Source organism: Protopterus annectens, chromosome 2.part0 (assembly GCF_019279795.1).
Source record: "Protopterus annectens isolate FY-2018-M chromosome 2.part0, PAN1.0, whole genome shotgun sequence".
NCBI lineage: Eukaryota > Metazoa > Chordata > Ceratodontiformes > Protopteridae > Protopterus > Protopterus annectens.
This window is the reverse complement of record NC_056728.1, coordinates 563363452-563383236: the sequence shown is the minus strand read 5'-3', so window position 1 is coordinate 563383236 and position 19785 is coordinate 563363452. Positions and strand designations below refer to the sequence as shown.

The following is a 19785-nucleotide window of genomic DNA, read 5'->3' as shown; positions in this document are numbered from 1 at the left end:
ATGTACTGGCTCTAAGCCTTGATACTGCATTACCATGACTGCTGTGTTTCAACATTCATTTTGAGTTTATTGTGTATTTGGGTTGTTGTAATAAGTTAATGTATTCATTTTCTGGGAGGACATTTGACCGATTGGCTTACATATGCTTCAGTAGAACAATTGCTGTGCAGGTGATCCATTCAGTCACATGGTGCTGCAGTGCTGTATTCTGAAGAGGGGTACAGTGTTGTTCTGGAATTCTTTGAACATTTGCCTTATCTGTGAGAAATGGTTTTCCTTTCATTCTTGTTTTGATCTCTGCTAATGTTCTGGTGATGTTGGACTTGGGGAAAGCCAGTTGTTCTTCTTTCGGCTTTTCCCGGTTAGGGGTCGCCACAGCAGATCTCTGGTCCGCAAATGATTGGCAGTAGATTTTTACGGTGCCGAGGTGCCAGCCCAACGCTCAACCTTCAACGAAGGCACGCCCATTTACGCATGTCTTTCAAACGCCACTCGACCGCAGGGAGGACATGCAGACTCCACACAGAAGGTGCTTCAGCAGAGAATCGAATGGGAGAACCTCTTGCTGTGAGACGACAATGCTACCGCTGCACCACCGTGGCTGTCAGTACACCTATGAATTCTGGATGATGATAAATTCTTTCTATTTGGAACTATATCTGACTTATGAGTATGCCTTTGATATGGTTCAGATTTTTGTTTGCAGGAGAGTTCCCTAGCTATTTGATGGACTTTTGTTGGTGACACTTTTAGAAAATCTTTCACTTATAGAAGTAAGCTGTAATGTGTTTTCATTACTTGTCCAACTAACTGACCGCTCTGTGGATTATCTGCTAGGCTGTTTGCAGATAAACATCTCTCCTGTGGTACCTCTGAGTCCCATGTATTGTTGGCTGGTTTTTCTGTGCCCATGCATAGTCATGTATGTGAATGTTGTTTCAACATATATCAACTGAGGTTGAACCATTTTCTGTTTTGCCAAAGCCTTTAAAGCTGTCAGATGGCCATGACTTTTCTTGAAAAAATAAAATGCTTTGGCCATTGAATTTTTTGTTTTACCTAACTTTGAAGAAATGGATATTTTTGAACTTTTTAAATAAATTGAACTTTTGTTTTGTTTGTTACATTGTATTACTAGTTCAACTGTATAGTGTATTTCTGATTGTCTTGGTATACTGATTTAGTAGTATCTCATATGTGTATTGGTTTTCACAGATATCTTCTTTAGTTTTGTAATAATGCTTAGGAAGAAAACACTACAGTAAATTTGAACTTGATTTTGAATTATTTTTGATGGGCATAATTTCTATGGTAATACTCCTGTTTATATGCTCATAGGTGTATACTAGACTGATGACCACTGGGGCCTTTTTAAGCCTATTCAAGCATCCCAAGTATATCCCGTATGTTTATGTCCTGGCCTTTGCAAGTCTGTTCAACCTTCCCAAATGTATCCTGCAAGTTTATGTGCCTTGGAGGTCATTTTAAGGGGTATTTATAAGCTACAGCAAGATATTCAGGCTGCCTTTGTAAATTATAGATATGGATGCTAGACCTCAGGTATAATTCTGATTTCCCATTAACTGATCTGTTGAATAGGGTTAGCTCTGCTTTGCTTCACATAGATGGGAAGCCTGTTTCAGAGAAGAGGAATTCTTGGAGACACATACCTGTCCCTCTAACATGCCTTATTTACGTTAAAAGCAATGTTTAAATCCCTAGATCAAGTAATTCTGATGTTGTTTGTTTTGTGGATACACAAAGGGACCATCTGAGTGGGATTTAAGGATGCCTTGTATGCCAGGCATAGATCGCTTTCAAAAGTCTGTAGGAAACAGAATATAGAGATAGGGCTTTGAAGCCAGTTGTTGCATGTGCGTGGTCACATACATACCAAAGGGGGCATTGTACTCAGTGATGAGCTTGATAAGGGCCAAATACAGTGGAACAATGACTTCCTTGGACCTAGATGCCATGCCCTTGTTTATAAGTTGAGCAACACAGAATGATTTCCTTACTACAATAGACACATGTTGATCGAAAAATCTCTGACTACTGGTTTTATTGTTAGAGGTGTGTTATCTATGAGTTAAATTTTTGAGAGTAACTGACTTTCCAAGGCGTGCTATTACACATTTCCTGACATTGAATTTTATGATCTGGCTTTTGCACTAGTTATTTGTCTGTATCTTGGGGAGGTTTTGTAACTGCTTCCAGCTTACAGTCATTTGCTGACATAGTCTGCCAGAAGCACTGGCCTTGACCTCTGAGAAGTAGATGTCAAATAGGAGCGGTCTCAGCACAGTGCCATGGGAACTCCACAACTGACTGGCCTCTTTGTGGTGGTGGTCTTCTCTATCCTAACTTCCTGGGTCCTGTCTAAGAGGAAGCTGGTTATCCAGCATGTAATATTGAAGTCTATGCCTGTATCTGTGAGTTTGTTTATAATGCCTAAGTGGGGTATTGTATCTAATGCCATAACCATATCAAGGTTGGCAGTATGCACTGTTTTGCCCTCTTCCACTGTCTTGGTGACCTTCTCAAAGAAGTCCACTTGGTATGCATGTTCTGCCCTTGACAAAACCAAACTCAGCTGGCTCCAGTATTTGAAGGTTTTCTGTATCCTTATTAATCATTTCCATGGTAATTCTTTCCATAGGTTTTCATGTGAGACTAGTCAGACTTATAGGTCTTTATTTCTCAGGCTTCATTGATGGTCCACCTATTACAGAGAAATGACAGCTGCAATTCTCCATTCATGTGGCACAAAGCCTGTCTAGAGGCTAACGTTAAATAATGACCCCAGTGTTCCCAATGGGTCATGTTTCAGGCTATTTAAGAGGTATCCTGGGAAATTATCAAGGTCTATTGATGCAATCTTTTTTTTGGCAATATAGAGTGCATCTAGGACATGCTTTTTAGTGATGTGAGGAGGTAATGTTTGATGGTATTTCCTTGGGGATGGCCAGATGAGAGAGGGAGTTAGATTTGCTATTTCTTTCGACTCTGTGTAGGTGGTTGCATTTGCAATCATTTCTGCACACTACTGTGTGCAGCCTTTGAGGTTTCAGACATAGCTGTAGAAAGCCTTGTGGCTGTTGTTTGCCTGGGAGTCTCTCTCTATCTCAAATTTGGTTTTAGTAGACCTAATAGCTTTTCTTATTGTTTGTCTAGATTGATGCAAACACTTTTATAATGCAGGGCATAGCACTTCCTAATGTTGGCTTTGACTTTTTTCTTTTGTAGTACAGCCTGTTTATGTCTGTATTCCACCAGGGTGGTTTGTTTTTTTGGGTTAGTTCTGGGTTTATTTCTGATGAGCACTGCTGTCTATATGCATTCGTTGATATGGTTGTAAAGGGTTTCTGTGAACAATTCCACATAGACAGCTGTGTTCTCAGGTTTTGGGGGGCATGAAAGTTTGACAGGTTATAGCTTAATCATCGGAAGTTTGGCTTAGAATAATTCCTAAATGTTACAGAGTCAGCATGGGTCACAGAACTGATTTTTCATTACGAAGGATACAGCTTTGTGGTACGGTCTTAGCAGAAAGGACACTACACTGGAGGGTCCAACTTTTTCCCATGTTTAAGAACACCAGGTCAAATATGTTTGCACCCGCTAGTGGACATATGGATTATCTGGCCAAAGTGCTTGTGTTTTTAAAAGTCCAAGAATCTCTGCACCTGTTAAGTTTGAATTTGTGTAAGTGTCCCAGTTTATAGTTGGATAGTTGAAGTCACCCATGGTAAAGGTAGTTGGTTGAATGGTGAGAGCCTCCAGTAAGTCCAAGTATGAGCAATGGGTTTCTTGGGTCATAGAGGGTGACCTATAGCTTGCAAAGATATGATACGGAAGTTTGTGGAAATCTGGACATGGAGAGGCTTAGGTGCGTTGTTCTGTTTGAATAGTATTGAGGTGAGTTTGTTGTTGTTACAGTCTGACACACTTCCATTTTAGTCCCTGCCTGTGCAGTAAGTAGCTGACCTAAATGTGTGGAAGGCATTGTAGCCCTGCACTGCTTGGGAGCTCTCCATGGCTATAAAGCATGTCTCAGTAACTGCACAGATGCCCACATTCTTCAGAATGAAGAGAACTTGGAGAGAGTGGAGTTCCTTGTTTATAGGTTAATAGGTAGGTACTAGGCTATCGGCCCAAGGGCCTACGTAAGCATAGCCAGCAGGGTTCCATAGCTTACGCCACCCAAGAAAGTTATTTTCCTGTGCCACTGCCCAGCCGAGACACAGAAGTGATCCCCGGGGTGTATTTCCTATTTCCCATCCGCTCATCAAGATTTTTCTTGAAGAGTGCTAATGAAGAACTTTGCTTGACATGGATGGGTAGCTTGTTCCAGAGTATAAAAAGTCTCTGGGACAGGAATCTATCCCTCCAGTGTGTCCTGTTTATTGTAGTGAAAAGGTTTAGGTCCCTAGAGCGTGTAGCTTGGAGAGATTGGGATTTCTTTAGGTGTAGCATGTCCAACAGCTCTGGGTTTGACATAGCTTTATATGTTAGGCAGAGATCACCTCAGAGTAGGCGATATGCTACGGAGTAAAGCTGGAGTTTTTTGAGGCAGTCAGTGTAGGGCATTTGTTTGAGGCCAGTAATCCTCTTTGTGAGGTACTTCTGTGGCCTTTCCAGCTGCTGCAGATGTCTTGTCAGGTACATTCCGAAAGGCTCCTGGCATTGAGTAGTAACACCTTTAGATTCCCTTGCATTGATTTTGCCATGTTAGAAAGTTTGCCAGTTTAACATTGCCTAAGAAAGGCACTATGGGGAAGACAATGTTTTGCCAGCAACTTCACTCTCTTTCTGCTTACATTAGGCTGTCCTACCATAATAAATCCTGCTTTGTGAACATCAAGCACTAGAATGCTGCTATAATGTTCAATCCAGCTTGCTGTCACAAATCAAGGTTTATTATATTGAGATTGACATAGGTAGGCCAAACGTAGGTTACTGATGACATCAATGATATCAGTTATATAATGTTCACTGAAAATAATGATTGACATTTTGAAAAGCAGCCAGGAGGAGAAAGAGATTGTTTGTATCTTGTCTGGGCAAGTGCTTGAAATATGCATTGATATGAAGATAAGTTTGTGGGTGGACTCTGGCTTGGCAATCACCAGCACTGCTTGCAGCAGATTTAATGACAGATTTAGTGCTGTATCTGTTACCTCTGCAATTCCTTTCCATTACAAAGGAATGTGTTGAGTTGTGCACAAAACATCAAACAGTGTGATATGGGTTCATAGGTGTTTACTAGGCTAATGACTACAGGGGCCTTTTTAAGCCTAGCCATGCATCCCAAATCTCTGACAAGTTCTGATACTTGATAAGTGAAGCAGGGACTTGGGAGATTAAACATTTACAAGCTAGGGCCTGGGAGATGAGCTATTTACAGGTAACCTATGTCCATTAGAGACATGGGTACCAAACCAGGGATGAATTTCATGTTCCCCATCCAGTTGTCCAGGTTGCAGCTGAATTGGGTTAGGGAAGAACTCTGCTTCACATGGATGGGGAGCCTGTTCCAGAGATGGGGTAATGTCTGGGATATATACCTGTTTCTCTAGCAGGTCCTATTTATATCACAGGCAAGGTTTAAGTCTTTAGAATGTGTAACTCTGGTGCTGTTTTTTTTGTGGATATGCAGGAGGTCCATTAGAGTGGTGTCTGACAATACCCTGTATGCCAGACATAGATCTTCCCTCAAAAGCCTATAGGAGACAGAATACAGGGATAGAGCCTTGAGACGTTTCTGCATAAGACATTTTACTTAAGCCCTGTATTCTTTTAGTGAGGAACCTCTGTGGTCATTCCAGTTGTTGGAGATGCCTGGTTAGGTACATACCAAAGGGGGTGTTGTACTCAATGATAGGTTTGATGAATGCAGAATACAGTGGAACAATGACTTCCTTGGACTTAAATGCCATACTTTTGTTTATAAGTTGTGCAACATAGAATGATTTCCTCATTACTGTAGAAACATGATGGTCAAAGGCTAGATTAATATCTATGTGTGTCCCCAAGTCCCTGACTTCTGGGTCATCTTTAACGGGTGGGTTGTCAATATGATAGTTATCAGGGGTGGATGACTTCCCGAAAGATACTATTATGAATTTCTTGGCATTTAGTTTTAGTCCATGGCTCTGACACCAGTTGTTTGTCTGTGTCAGCCCCTTCTGGAGAACATTTGTGTCAGTGTGGGATTCAATGACCGCTCCTAATTTGCAATTATCTGTAAATTTAGTCATCCAGAGCCCACTGACATTGGCCTTGACTTCAGAGAAGTAAATGCCAAAAAGGAGCGGTGCAAGGACTGATCCCTGAGGGACTGCACTTGTGACTGGCCTCTTTGCAGAGGTGGACTCCCCAATTCTAACTTATTGGGCCATTTGTGTTAGATTTTAGCAGCAAGTTACCCAAAGAAGTTTACTCAGTAAACACTCTTTATAAGGACATTGATTATCTTGCTTTCAAGTAGGCAGCCTTGTGTTTGTTGAAGTGGGCTGTCCATCCATCTTTTTTACTTTAATTCTTTTGAGTTTATTATTTTAATAGCGCCATCAGATTAATTAAGGCCGAGCAATAGGAGTAGGGTTATTCAGGGAGGAGCAATTATGACTGTGTATGTTTTGTCTGTCTTTAGATTATTGATTTATTTCACTGTTTTTCACTACTTGTTTTATGGAGCTCTTTAAGTATGATAAGGTACCTCGGTGGAACATCTTACAATCAGATTTGAGATTTTTTAATGCCTTTTATTTACTATTGTTGATATTACATCAGGCACTTTTCTTGTATGCTGCAGGATACAGTTCCAACTGGACAAATCTGCCTCCCCCACTATTTAGAAGAGTGGTCATCATGCTGGTTGATGCAATGCGTGATGATTTTGTGTTTGGTGACAATGGAAAGGCATTCATGCCATATACAAGGCATGTCTTGGAGCAAGGGACATCCCACAACTTCATTGCAAAAGCAAAACCACCAACTGTCACCATGCCACGTATTAAGGTAAGTGTGTTATGTTGAACTGGTCCCTGCATAGTATTCATTGCAAATAATGTGCAGAGTGTTTATGTGATTATGTCAGTAGTAAACTGTGAGCTATTTTAAGGCAAAATATATGGCATTCTATTTTTAAAGATACATGGAAGGTGCAGTTTGATAAAACTGACCTTGATAGCAAAACTTGACAGGTCAACAAATTCATCTGGCAAACAAAGTAATGGTAACTATTAGCAGAATGCCATACATTGTTATTTGTTTATTTTTTTTGGAGGGGGGGGTATGTAGATATTATACAGTTTGTGTGTGAATAAAACATTTTAGATAGGAGACTTAACTTACTTTAGTGTTTTATTTACTTTATCTGGTGTCTGGCCTCGGAAAAAATCCATGTTGCTGACTTGTGCCTATCCATTGTGATTAAGTCTGTGTAGTATTTTTACACTGTGCTGCTCACATTAATAATAAGTATTCTCTGCTGTCATAACAAAGCATGATGTTGAGCTTATTATAGTCTCTTTCTAGGTTTGTTTTGTTTCTTTTGTTATTGTTCCCTCTTTGCTCTGCTAGAATCTGTTGCTATCATTAGAATTATAAATAAACGTATTAGTTCTCCTCTGATGGCCTTGCACCCATGTGAGAACATGGGACGGGGGTTTCTACAGTCAATACTGACATTTGTCTCTCTGTGTCCTGCCTTTAGTAACTATCAGGAATGGGCAAGAGGCTGTAGGTGTAGCAATCAGGCCTCCTGAGCCGTGTGTGCAGTGTTCTCTGGGTGTGACTTTTTTGCTTTCACCTATGCAAGCCCATAAGAAACTGTACAACTTATAAAGCGATATCATAAACTTCATAATGTGGCATTTTATACATGTTCATAGGTGCATATATGTCGCTTGCTCGGTCAGGATAAAACAGACGAACAGCTGTAGGTTTACTTCAAGCAGTTTTATTATATATAAACACATCAGGATTAAGGCTTAGTAACTTAAAGTTAAATAAACTTATAAACAGACTGACTACTGCACTCATACATACTAACACTGTGGCTGTTCTCTCAAAATGGCACTGCTGCCTGCATGTGCTCACTATTTATATGCACATGGCTATATCTGGAAATACTTCTTTAAGTTACACACTCACGCTCTGTTATACAGCCTCCCTCTTTGAGAAATAGATTATATACCAAATGACAGTATTCAAGGACATGCAGTTATACAGAAATGATCTTTTGACATGCAGTTATACAGAACTAATTCTTTGACATGCAATTATACAAAACTTACATATAAAACAATCCTGTCTAGGTTGCCGTGTATTTTACACTAGGTCTAGAAGTATGACTTGATTGTGTAACATAAAAATCAGAATTGGATCTAGCAACGGGGACTGTCTTTAAGGAATGTTCAACTTTAGGGACATCTGGGACATCATCAGGAATGGGAATAGGTACTGAGACATGTTCTTCAGTATGAACATTGTCTGAATTGCTGTGAGATCTAGAGTCTGTATCACAGGCACAATGCTGTGTATCAGTTCAGACACCAGAGGAAGATGCCTGCGGTTTCTCCTGTATTCTATGCCTGGAGATTCCACTAAGTAGGATCTCGGCTGAGCACATATAACTCTCACTTGACCAATTCGATCAAAGCTTTTCACTGTTTGCATCCTCATTATCTCTCCTCCTTTCAGCAGCCGAAGAAATTTGCTCGTCTTGTCATAGCTGGACTTCTGAAAGGAACGGTTCTTAAACAGTTGGTCTTTGATTGCTCTGTTGTTTTTAGCATTAGGCACCAACAAACTAGAACTGATAGGCAATGTTGTTCTGGTTCGCTTAGATAGAAGTCTCTGAGCAGGCGAGCCAAGTAGGTTGTCACAGGATATATTTCTGAGAATAAGTAAATTCAAGAAGATACCGGTATTGTCACGCTTTGACCTCTGTAGTAATTGCTGTGCACTCTGTACTGCACATTCAGCCAGGCCGTTTGATTGTGGTTATTCCGGACTGCTAGTAATATGGATAAAGTCCCACTCTTTTGCAAATTTCTGAAATAATTGACTGGTAAACTGGTTACCATTTTCAGAAATAACTTTGTGTGACTACCATAGACTGAGAAATGATGTTTCATCTTAGTAATAACAGTACTGGACGTTAGGATAGGTAGCAAATCAATCACAAACCAGTTCAAATAAGAGTCTACCAACACTAAGTAATACAGATTTTTCCACACAAATATGTCACTGGCTACTGTTGACCAAGGTAGCTCATGAATCCGGCTTAGCTGAAGTGGCTCTTTTTGCAAATGCAGTTTAGTACTATTGCATACTGAACAAGACGAAAGCACTTTATCAATGTCTTTTAACAGAGAAGGCCAAAATACTAGCCCTCTCGCCTTTCTTTTGCTAGCTTCAGAATCTGGGTGGCCACAAAGCAAAATCTGAATGTATTCATGTTGTAAGGAAGTAGGAACAATAACTTTAGGACCTTTGAAAATGATACCATCTTCCATCAGCATCTCATCTCTGTAAGGAAAGTAAGGTTGTACTTCTGTCAGTACACGATTGCTTTGATGGCCATTCAACATTGATGAAGTAGTTGAGCTTCTGCAAAATTGGATCAGTTTTTGTATGATCTCTCAGCTCATCAAGTCTCGTGGTAGAAAAATTACGCACTTCCTTGACATCAAAGTCAAAATTCTCTGCATGAAGCTGATGTTCATCGTGTTTCACTGTTGCAGTCATTACACTTGGGTTATCCTGCTGGCAGGCTACCCGCAGTCGGCCTGAATTCCAAAGTCTTGGGCTGGCGTCGGTGGCTGTCGCCTCTTCCCTGACGTCAGTGCGCCAGGGGTATAAAAGATGCAGCCGACGCCATTTTCTTCAGTCTTTCTTGCCGCGCGGTGCCCGAAGCAAAAGCAGTTCGCAAGTGCCGGTCGGCCAACTCCTGAGATTTTCAAAGACGAATTTCAGATCCAAAGTCTTCGTTAAAGCTAAGTACCCTGTTGGGGAAACTTTTTTCTTGCTCCAGACCGATGTCAGAAAAAGTTAACAATTGTATTTCTTGTGGGAAACAAATACCTCTTAAGGATTTTCATTCTTACTGTATTCCTTGCCTAGGCCCTGATCACAACGTTGCTAGCTGTCAGTTTTGCGCTAGATTTAACCAACGCACTATTAAGCGTCGGTACGATTTTTGCCTTTCATTACTTTGGCTGAAGATTCAATTATATAATGCCGTTGGAACAGCCGATGACCAGAGTTTACAAAAAGCGCAAGGAAAAAGAAAAAGACAGGCATCCGAGGTCCAAAACCGACGATGAGGCTACCGCTAAGCCAGTCGCCGCTTCTCAATGAGGGGCTTTCGCAGCCCCTGACTCCCACTGCCTCAGAGCCACAGGCCATTGCCAACTCCCACGTGGAGCCAACTAGGCCTCTGGATACTCAAGGTATTGGACACTCGGATACTAACCCCTCAGATGGGTCCGGAGCCACTGAGCAGGCATCGGCTTCTGAGGGTGTTTTCAGACCTACACAGTTATATGTTAAGCCAACCACAGCTTCAAAGGCAAAGACTAAAGCAGCTCTAAAGACAAAGAAACAAGTACAGCATTCTTCTGGACAGACTTCCATGCCTAAAAAACAGATGCTCAAAATGGCCGAAGATCTAATTACCTTGATCAGGGGTTCCCATCCCTCTCTTGATAAGAAGCCTAGGCAAGAGACAGAATATGAATCTTCTGATCAGGTTTCAATTTCCTCTGACTCCTCCTCTGAGCAGGAATACTCTCTTCCTCCCTGTGAGGATTCTGATGCTGAAGAATCTATCTCTTCAGCCTCTCCTCCTGAGGATTATTCTGTTGGGGAAACCCTGCATACCATGAGGGAGCACTTCCACTGGGAGAGCCAAGACTACTCAGAATCAAAGAAAAGGCTTAGAGATTTCCTTTTACTACCTCAGCACAGGCCTCTTGCTATTCCCCCTGTGTTAGACATTGTGGATGATGTATTTTCAGAGACCGGACTTTCTTCTGACTCTTTACCCCCTGCCCCTGTTAAACCAGACAGATACTACAGGGTTCCGGATTCACATAAATTTCTTTATAAAAACCCTGCTGCTGACCCAGAAACCATTTCTCAGGGTCCCAAAGGGGTCAAGGCTTCCACTGCAAAAAATCCTATTCCCTCTGATAAGGATTCAAGGGCACTAGACAGATGGGGGAAAAAGGTTTACACTTCTGCTACTTTGGCTGTGAGGGCATTAAACTGTCAATTTCATATGCTTAAATATCAGCATTACTTAATGTCACTACTTAAACGGAAAATGTTGACTAATTCTGATTGTGCAGAAAATAAGGAAATGCAGGATTTATTGCATGCAACTGAACAAGTGGGAAAGCATACATTGCAATATGGTTTTGATTCTCTGGAGGCCTCTTGCAGGGCCGCAGTTACGGGTTCTGTCATTAGGAGGCATGCTTGGTTAAAGGAACAGAATCTGCCTGATCATGTTAAAGCAAAATTATTAGATGCTCCATTACAGCATGTTACTTTATTTGTTGTTAAAGCAGAGGAGGTGTTGAAGAAAATGGAGGACAAAGCGAAATCTATGCAAACAGTAAAGGATTTCTTACAGGTACAGCCACCCAGATTTAGCAGGAACTGGCCTACAAAGAATTGGTCCTTTCCAGTGTCAGACAGGCCACAAAGAGGCAGGTACAGATGCCCCAGAGGCAGACCCCAGGCCCAGAGCTCATACAGGCCTAAACAGTGGGGTGCTTCTACCTCCAAAAGCGGAGAAGACAGATCACAGCCATACAGGAAACAGTCCCAATGACTTTCCTCTGCCAGCACCAAGCACTTATTCTTTGGCAGCCCCCTTGGGGGAAAAACTAGCACTTTTTTCTCAGAATTGGCACAGGATCACCCAGGACAGATGGGTCTTGAATATAGTGTCCCAGGGCTACAGGTTCCACTTTCACACCCTGCAAAGGGTAAAAGGTATACCAAACCTGCCACACAATCAATGGGCAGAGGCACAAAAACAAGTTTCATCCCTCATGGACATGAGGGCCATTCAGCAAGTACCACAGCAAGAGCAGGGACAAGGATTTTACTCAAGACTTTTCTTGGTACCCAGAAAGGACAAAGCCTGGAGACCAATACTGGACCTGTCTATTCTAAATACTTTTCTGGACATTCCAAAATTAAAAATGTTGACTCTGCAGCAGCTTCTGCCCATGCTGGGCAAGAAGGCTTGGCTTGTAACTTTGGACCTAAAAGAGGCATACCTGCATGTACCAATCAGACAATCTTGCAGAAGATACCTCAGATTCATAGCTGGCTCAATGCACTACCAATTCTCTGCACTGCCCTTTGGCTTATCTACTGCGTCCAGGGTCTTCACAAAATGCCTGGCACCAGTAATTGCATTTTGCAGACAAAGAGGAATTCAAATATATCCTTATTTGGACGACTGCCTTATTCAAGCAGAGAACAAGGACATTTTACTAAAACATCTGGCGTTTGTAAAAGGATTATTAATTTGTCTAGGGTACACAGTAAACGAAAAGAAATCAAAACTAGTACCCTCTCAAGAGGTAATATTTCTGGATGCAAGCTTAAATACAATTGCCCAGATGGCTTATCTCACGCCAGACAAACAAAGGCAACTGACTTCTTACTTCAAAATGTTGGCAGCAAAGACCCAGTTATCTGCAAGAAAAATTCTGCAGGCTTTGGGCTTCATGGCATCCTGCATTCTACTAATTCCATATGCCAGACTGCATATGAGGAAACTACAATGGTATCTAAAAAGTGTTTGGACTCAACATTGCCACAGCCTGGAAACATTGATTACCCTTCTTCCTTGCCTGCAACAGGAGTTTCGATGCTGGGCACAGGCCTGTCACCACAACAAGGGACAGCCATTCAACCAACCCACAGCCCGACAGTCAATAACAACAGATGCATCAGATTATGCCTGGGGAGCCCACATGGCAGGAAAATGTGTTTAGGGCACATGGCCCACAAGCCAAAGGCACCTTCATATCAATCAAAAAGAGATGCTAGCTGTTCAGAGTGCCCTGACAGCTTTCAAGGATCTACTTCATCCAGAACAACTATTGATAAGGACGGACAATACTACAGTCATGTGGTACATAAACAAGCTGGGAGGCACACATTCCTATCCACTCTACAGACAAGCCATGACTTTGTGGGACACAGCATTGACTTATCAAGTACACCTACAAGCACAATTCTTGCCAGGAAAGATAAATACTCTGGCAGACGAATTAAGCAGAAACCTCATGGATCCCCACGAGTGGGAACCGGATCCACAAGTCTTCAGCATGATAACAAAGGAATGGGGATGCCCAGACATAGATCTATTTGCCTCCCCCCACAACTGCCAACTACAGAGGTTCTGCAGAAGGACTTATCACAAGTAAGCATGGAAAGTGGATGCTCTATCATTCAGCTGGGAAACCCTAACAGTTTATGCTTTTCCTCCTCTGCCTCTCCTCCCTAAGGTACTCCTAAAGGTCAGACAAGAGAAGCCAAAAATGATTCTGATTGCCCCAGACTGTCCCCGCCAGCACTGGTACCCAATCCTAAAGAGCTTGTCTCAAGGCCCAGCCTGGACATTACCTCTAATTCCTCACCTACTGACCCAACAAAACAATTGGATCCTGCACAGCCAACTCAGGACCCTAAATCTGGCAGCATGGCAGATAATGTAGCCATTCAGAGCACACCTCTCTCTAAAGCAGTAATGGATGTTATTTTGGAGGCCAGGAGGCCCAGTACCAGAAAATCTTATGCAGAAAAATGGAAGAGATTCTGCGTTTGGAACCAGGCACAAGGAATTAACATGGTTGTACCAAACATTCCTTAGATTTTGCAATACCTAACTGAGATGCTGGACAAAGGCCTATCCTTTTCATCAATTAAAATCCATGCCTCTGCCATTTCAGCTCATTACAATACGGAACCACCTCTTTTTTCTCATCCATTGCTAAGGCAGTACCTCAGAGGGGCCAAAAATTTAAGACCCCCAAGGAGAGCACTAATACCTGCATGGGACCTCAACTATGTCTTGGAAAAACTCAGGGTGCCGCCATTTGAGCCAGCCAGTACAGCTGAGATAAAGTTTTTATCATGGAAAACAGCTCTGCTCCTAGCAATAACCACTGCAAGACGAGTCTCAGAGTTACAGGCATGCATGGCTGTGGAACCCTTTATCATTTTCCATCCAGACAGGGTTCTCTGAGGACAAACCCGACATTTATGCCTAAGGTAGTGTCCAGTGTGGCCCTTAACCAAACCATTCATTTGCCTACCTTTTATCCAAACCCATAGAATAAGGGTGAGAGACTCCTACATTCTTTGGACATACACAGGCAACTATGCTTCTACTTGGACAGAACTAAAGCTTTCAGAAAGACCGAGCAGCTCTTAGTGGCATATGCTGCAGGATCACAAGGAAAAGCTATCTCTAAGCAGACTATTTCAAAATGGATAGGTCACTGCATTAGTTTCTGCTATACACAACATGACAAATCAGTGCCTAAGGGCATTAAGCCACATTCAACCAGAGCAGCAGCCACTTCAGCAGCCTTTCTCAGAGGAGTACCAACCATTTTAGAAGCTGCAACTTGGAGTCCAGTGCACACTTTTACTAAGCACTACCACTTACCTCTCTACTCTAAATCCAGAGCAGGCTTTGCCACTGCAGTTTTGCAGGGCCTCATAGCCACTCCTAATTCTATTTAGGCCCAGCCACCCAACCTCAGCTTTGGGATTCAACCCAAGTGTAATGACTGCAACGATGAACATAGTACATTTGTGTACCTACCATAAATGTAGATGTTCACGTGTATTCACTGTTGCAGTCCAGGTTACCCACCCACCATCCCCTTTTCTTTACTGGGACTTATCTGTACTTCTCTATTCTATACAACCTATGTGGTGTATTTGCTTGTAGATGAAGGTAATGTTATATTTTAGTGCATGCTTTTTTATTGGCATAATATTAGCCTACCCTTTTGGGGGCACCTGACATCTGGGGGAAGAAAAACTGAAGGAAATGGCATCGGCTGCATCTTTTATACCCCTGGCGCACTGACATGAGGGAAGAGGCGACAGCAACTGACGCCGGACCAAGACTTTGGAATTCAGGCCGACTGCAGGTAACCTACCAGCAGGAAAACCCAAGTGTAATAACTGCAACAGTGAATACACTTGAACATCTACATTTATGGTAGGTGCACAACTGTACTTTCTGTGGCATTTTGGGCGATCTGGATAAGGTATCAGCCAGATAAAGAAGTTTTCCTTTTTAGTGCACCATTTTGAAGTTGTATTTTTGTAATCTGAGCATCTTTCTTTGTAGTGTTGCTGGAGCTAGGCTTCTTTAATATAGTGACTACAGGCTGATGATCCGTCTCAATCTGGATAGCTCATCCATAAATATAATCATGGAATTCTGAACATGCGAACACAATTGCCAAAAGTTCCTTCTCAATTTGAGCATACTGCATTTCAGGTTGGCTATGAATTCTAGACGCATAGGCAACTGGTCTGCCCTCTTGAAGAATAACTGCACCAAGACCGAACTTTGAAGCATCACAGGAAAGAATTATTGGTTTGTGGACATCGTAGTATCTCAAAGTAGGTGGACTGGCAGTTTGCTGTTTGATGTTATCAAATATTTTCTGGTGCTGTTCCAGCCATGACTAGGCAATATTTTTGCATGTCATCTCTCTTAAAGGCACTGATAACTCACTGAGGGCAGGTATAAACTTGCCCAAATAGTTAACCTAACCAAGGAAACGATGTAGGACTTGGACATTGTCTGGAGCCGGCATCTCAAGAATAGCTGCTTGTTTGGAAGGGTCAGGTCATAAGCCTGTACTGGTAAATAAATGACCTACATAAGCAACTTGTGATAGCCTGAATTTACATTTCAGAGGATTGAGCTTCAAGTTCATTTCATGCGCTTTGTCCAGTACTTTCCTGAGGTTTCTGTCATGCTCTGCTTCTCCATTACATACAACTAGTAAGTCATCCACTATTATAGCACATGGATAACCCCCCAAAAAATTTGCTCCATTGCACGTTGAAATACTTCACTGGCGGAATTTATTGCAGAAGGCATTCTGAGAAATCTGTATATACCAAATGGAATACTGAATGTAGTCAGTAGTGAAGATTTGCTATCAAGCATTACTTGACAAAATGAACTCTTTGCATCCAAGACAGAAAAAACAGTGGCAGTTGTCATGAGGGCGGCAATCTCCTCGACTGTACGCATAGGATGATGAGGTCTCTTTAATGCCTTGTGTTCAAGTCTCTTGGGTCAATGCATATTCTGATTTCATCTGAGCTTTTCTTCTGAGCAACTACCATGGAAGACACCCACTCAATTGATTCTGTGACTGGACAAATCACACCTTGCTGCACCATCTTTTCTAAGTGGACCTTGACTTAGCCCTGTATAATTATTGGAACTCTCCTTGCTGGTCTGGCCACTGGACTGACTTCTGGGTCTACTTTAATAGAGTACACAACTGGAAGTTTGCCTAGCTTGTCCTTGAAAACATCAGCATACTCTGAGAAAATAGCATCAGTGAAGCTGGAACTAGGACATGTGCTTACATGATGGACTTCTTTGGTGAAAGAAAGTAGTTTCATTCTTAAACTGTCTCTGAGACCCAATAATGACTGCACAGGTCTTTTGACATAGAATCGCAAGCTGTAACTGCTCCCAGCCAAATAGCATGAAAGCACTTCTGAGCCTTCAGTTTGAATTTCTTCACCTCCATTAGCAACAACCTTCACACAATTAGCCAAATTGAGTTGTTCACCAGCTCTTACTCTGGCAAATGTTTCTGCTGACATAACATTACACTTTGAACCAGTGTCTGCTTTGGTCTCTGTGAGTTTACCATTGATCAGGACAGTACAAAACACTTTGTTCTTTGCCAACAAATCTACTGCATTAACCCTTTCACTGACCACTGATACACCATCTACATAGAAAGTACGGTTGCAGCTTTCTACATAATCAAACCACTGATGCACCATCTACATAGAAAGTAGGGTTGCAGCTTTCTACATAATCAACTTGCTTTTTTGAGTGACCTTTTTAATAACTGAATGAGGCTTGCTTGATTTACAAAACTTTTGAAAGTGGTTCCATTTTTTTACACTTGTGGCATTGCTGACCAAATGCTAAGCACTTCTCTTGTTTAGACTCATGATTGGCACTGCAGTTATGATAGTTAACAATAAGACTTGACTTGGTTTTGCTGACTCGCCCTTATACTGCACTGAACATGTTCATTTTGCTGAAGTAGTCTTAGAACTTGCTGGAAGGTTACAGGTTCTCCCTGGAAAACATGCAGGGCTTGCAGCGGCCATGTGCTTAGCCCTGTTTCTGCTAGCCACATGCTGCATGCTGTCTACACTTGCTCTAGAGGTTGCTGAAACCATGCTCTTATCACTTGCAAGTATACTTGTGTGCTTTTCTGTGAGCTCATGGATTTGACCAATCTCTGTAGCTTTTCTCAACATTAAGTCACTGTCATGAAGCAAAATCTTGCTCCCTGCAGCATTATTAACACCACACATAAGCCTGTCCTTTATCAACTCGTGTTTCATATCACCAAATCTGCACATTTTAGCTTTATTTCTTAAGTCAGTGATATAAGCTGCAAACGTTTCTCCTGGCTTTTGGCCTCTTGTATAAAATTGGTGCCTCTCTAATGTAGCATTTGTCTGGGGGGGGGGGGATTACACATTTCTCTAAATTTATGTTTCAAACACTCAGGGTCCTCTACTGATTCAGCCAGTACAACAATATGGCGGTTTCCCCCTCTCCTGCATAACTGCTTGGTGTATACACAAATTAACTCCCTCTTTCAATGGCTTCTGACCCCACTAAGTTAAGCAAAATAAATGCCCTCGTATGTGCATCTTTGTTAGAAAAAGCTGTTTGTATGAAAATGTCATATTCCTGCTCAAATACTCTCCAATTCTCTGCAATATTATGGTCAAACACAAGTGAACTGGGCCTGTGAAATGCCTTTGCCATAGCAACACACAGTAGTGAAGGTGCTTGAAATTATGTGCGAACATACACACATATGTATATGCCAGAAATTTATGCCAGAACCTGTAACTATGCCCAGTAGCACAACAGACTCTTGGAAACAACTGCACTTTGCTAAATAAGTCTCAGTAGCACAAGAACACTTTAAATCACTGTACTTTGTGAAACCACCCTTTATCATTGTAAGAAACACTTAGAAATGGCTTTACTTTGCAAATGAATTGTACTCGGCACAAGAAACTCAGAGTAAGAAACACTTCGAAATGAATGCACTTTGCAAATGAACTGTATACAGTGCCATAATTTTTCAAAATGGCTGTACTTTGTGAAATAACGCTGTACAGTGTAAGTAACATTTTGAAATGGTGACAGTCTATGAATAAATGTACACAGCACAAGAAACTTTTCGAAATGGCTGTACTTTGACTGCACTTTGCAAAATGACTGTACTTTACACACAACAGTAAACTCTTTAAAATAATTGCACTGTAATAAAGCACACTGCAAACACTTTGCACACTCTGAGATATCAAACTTATTTTGCCTTTTTATTGTACTCGTTATGCCCATTTGACCTCTTATCTTGCTCATTATACTTTTCTTGTGCTCGTTTTACTTTAAACATGCTGGTTATGCAAATCGGAGGTAACACTGAACCCCATATAAGTATTTCTGATAATTTTATCAAATATCATGGTTACGAACACTTTGTTTAATTAACAGTGTGTTTTGTGCCTTTCGTTTGATTAATAATATGTTTTGTGCTACTTGTTTGATTAATAATGCATTTTGTTCTTGACGAATGCTCCATATCATTTTCTTTGCAAAATAAATAATTTGTGCAAGTTTTGGTTACCTGAAGTTCATTTCTGACCTTTTTTAATTGTTTGAGCACTGTATCACCCAACCTGCTAAATATACCTTCACCGTCAACTCTGCACCTCATGGCTTGAAGAAGTTGCACTCTCATTCCCGGTTCTGATACCATGTCACTCGTCCTGTCAGGATAAAACAGACAAACAGTTGTGGGATCGGTTCAAGCAGCTTTATTGTATACAAACATGCCAGAATTAAGGCTTAGTAACTTAAACTTAAATAAACTTATAAACAGACTGAGTACTGCACTCATAAATGTTAACACTTGGCTGTTCTCTTAAAATGGCACTGCTGCCTGAACGTGCTCACTGTTTATATGCAAGTGCCCACACTTGGAAATGCTTCTTAAAGTTACAACACATGCTCTGTTCTACAATGTATTTATAGGTAAAGTGCTAGGTTAGCTGCCCTTGTGGACCATTTTAAGTCTAGCTAATTTCCCCTGCTGAGAATCAAATCCTGTACATCTTGTCTGTAAGTTGAACACCTTAAAGATTATTCAAATCGCCTATTTAACTAGCTGGAATAATGTAACTGGCATTATGAATGCTTGGTAGATAAAGCTTTCCTAAGCATCCAGAGACCCTTCTCTTCCCATCAGGCACCATGTATATCTGTCTTTCCATATCTTATTTGACATGTTTTGTGTATGATTCAAAGAAAATATTCTCAGGCCGCCTGTAACTTTATTGGCTATTTTTTGTGTCAACAGAGTATGCCTATGAATAAAAATCTTTTATACTTTCCTTTTTGTCATTTACAACTTTGGTCATGATTTA

General features: G+C 41.4%; 1 protein-coding gene across 1 annotated transcript in view; it reads left to right on the top strand.

Moving 5' to 3' along the window:
• Nucleotides 1–19785, top strand: part of PIGG (phosphatidylinositol glycan anchor biosynthesis class G) — a 2654828-nt gene that overhangs the window by 95138 nt on the left and 2539905 nt on the right. The window contains exon 2 of the mRNA XM_044060932.1: nt 6818–7023. Coding sequence (XP_043916867.1) covers nt 6818–7023 — 206 coding nt within the window. The remainder of the gene's footprint in view (nt 1–6817; nt 7024–19785) is intronic.